The sequence below is a fragment of the Seriola lalandi genome, unplaced genomic scaffold, assembly GCF_002814215.2.
Source record: "Seriola lalandi dorsalis isolate HSWRI2012SDOR001 ecotype SW California unplaced genomic scaffold, Sedor1 jcf7180002054748, whole genome shotgun sequence".
NCBI classification, from domain to species: Eukaryota; Metazoa; Chordata; class Actinopteri; order Carangiformes; family Carangidae; genus Seriola; species Seriola lalandi.
The window spans coordinates 3,262,547-3,263,836 of NW_019525301.1; the positions used below are offsets into that span (position 1 = coordinate 3,262,547).

The 1,290-nt window shown below is 50.3% G+C and overlaps 1 protein-coding gene across 1 annotated transcript in view; it reads right to left on the reverse strand.

Annotated features, from left to right (window-relative positions):
• wnt7aa (wingless-type MMTV integration site family, member 7Aa) overlaps nt 1-1,188 on the reverse strand; it is a 12,459-nt gene extending 11,271 nt beyond the window's left edge. The window contains exons 1-2 of the mRNA XM_023424639.2: nt 638-1,188; nt 142-368 (exon numbers count right to left, since the gene is read on the reverse strand). Coding sequence (XP_023280407.1) covers nt 142-368; nt 638-708 — 298 coding nt within the window. The 5' untranslated portion in view covers nt 709-1,188. The remainder of the gene's footprint in view (nt 1-141; nt 369-637) is intronic.
• Between the last annotated feature and the right edge of the window lie 102 nt (nt 1,189-1,290).

Genomic DNA, 1,290 nt, shown 5'->3' on the forward strand with positions numbered 1-1,290 from the left:
GGGGGCGATCACAGAACCCCATAGCATAATGTAGGGAAATAACACGAATTCAAAAATGCTTGTTGCACAAATAACAATACATGTGCAGATTTTTTCCCCCTCGTGCACATCTTGTTCAGATCAAATCAAAGTGCAACGTACCCACTTTGAGCTCTTTCCCGAACACGGTCCTCTCTCCCAGGGCCGAGCAGTTCCAGCGTCCGTGTCTGAACTGGAACTGACATTCATTGATGCCCATCTGAACTCCTTCTCCGATCACTATGATGGCGTCGGGTCGGCTCTGACAGATCGTCCTCTGACGGGGGGCCAAGCCGGGGATCTTATTACAGATGATGCTCGCTCCCAGCGCAACCACCGATGACAGACCCCTGCGGTGAAGGCGGAAAGGTTAAAATATGGCAGTTTTTTTTTCCTAATGTTGGTCCTTCAGGTGTTTTTTAATACAAACCATTAGGTGAGGAAATAAACAATGCTCTGACCTATCTACATGCATCTGGTGTGTTTACATTCCTGCAGCTTTTCCTTTAATGGAAAACTGTTTTAAATTCTGTACATTTTTCTCCTGCAAGCCTCTCAACCTCTCACAGCACCTGCGTGTGAATGCAAAGACAACCTGTGGATCATCCCGGTAACTCACCCGATTTTCACATACACTATTCCAAGGCACAGGAAAAAATGTAAAATCCAGCGCCGAGTCTTCCTACTCATGGTGCTGAGCCCGGCCGGTGGATCAATGCTCTGTAACCTGCTTTATTTCTCTATCGAGTCCGGCGGGACCTCCAGGTGTTCCGATCGCGCGACAGACGTGGATAAAGCTCCTCGGGACAAACCAGCGTTTGTGGAAGTGAACTCGTCCTGATTTCATTTGGTAGGTGTCCGGCGGTGTGAGCCCGTACGTGGTGGAGCATTGGGGCTGGTGTTTTTCAGGTAAGCAGACTCGGCTCCTTGGTTGATCAGGCCAGAGTGTGTGTCTTTTACCTTTTTCTATCAGGGCGTGTTCTGCGGAGGATCTGCCTCTGAGCCGCTCACAGTCTCAGCCTGCAGGTACACGCTCAGATCATCTGTCCCTCTGTCTCTGAGCTGCAGACCTTCAAGCCGCCGGGTCCTGTCAGCTCACACACACCGAGTCCTCTCCGGGACTCTGGATCATCCGCGCACTTAACGAGTCCATCCCGCCACTGAACAGTAGCACTCTGACAGACAAGCAGCCAGCCGCACTTTTTATTAATGTTCCAACAATAAACGCCCCTCCCACTGATTCTCTGTTAACTTGGCACGTTTTTGACCCCT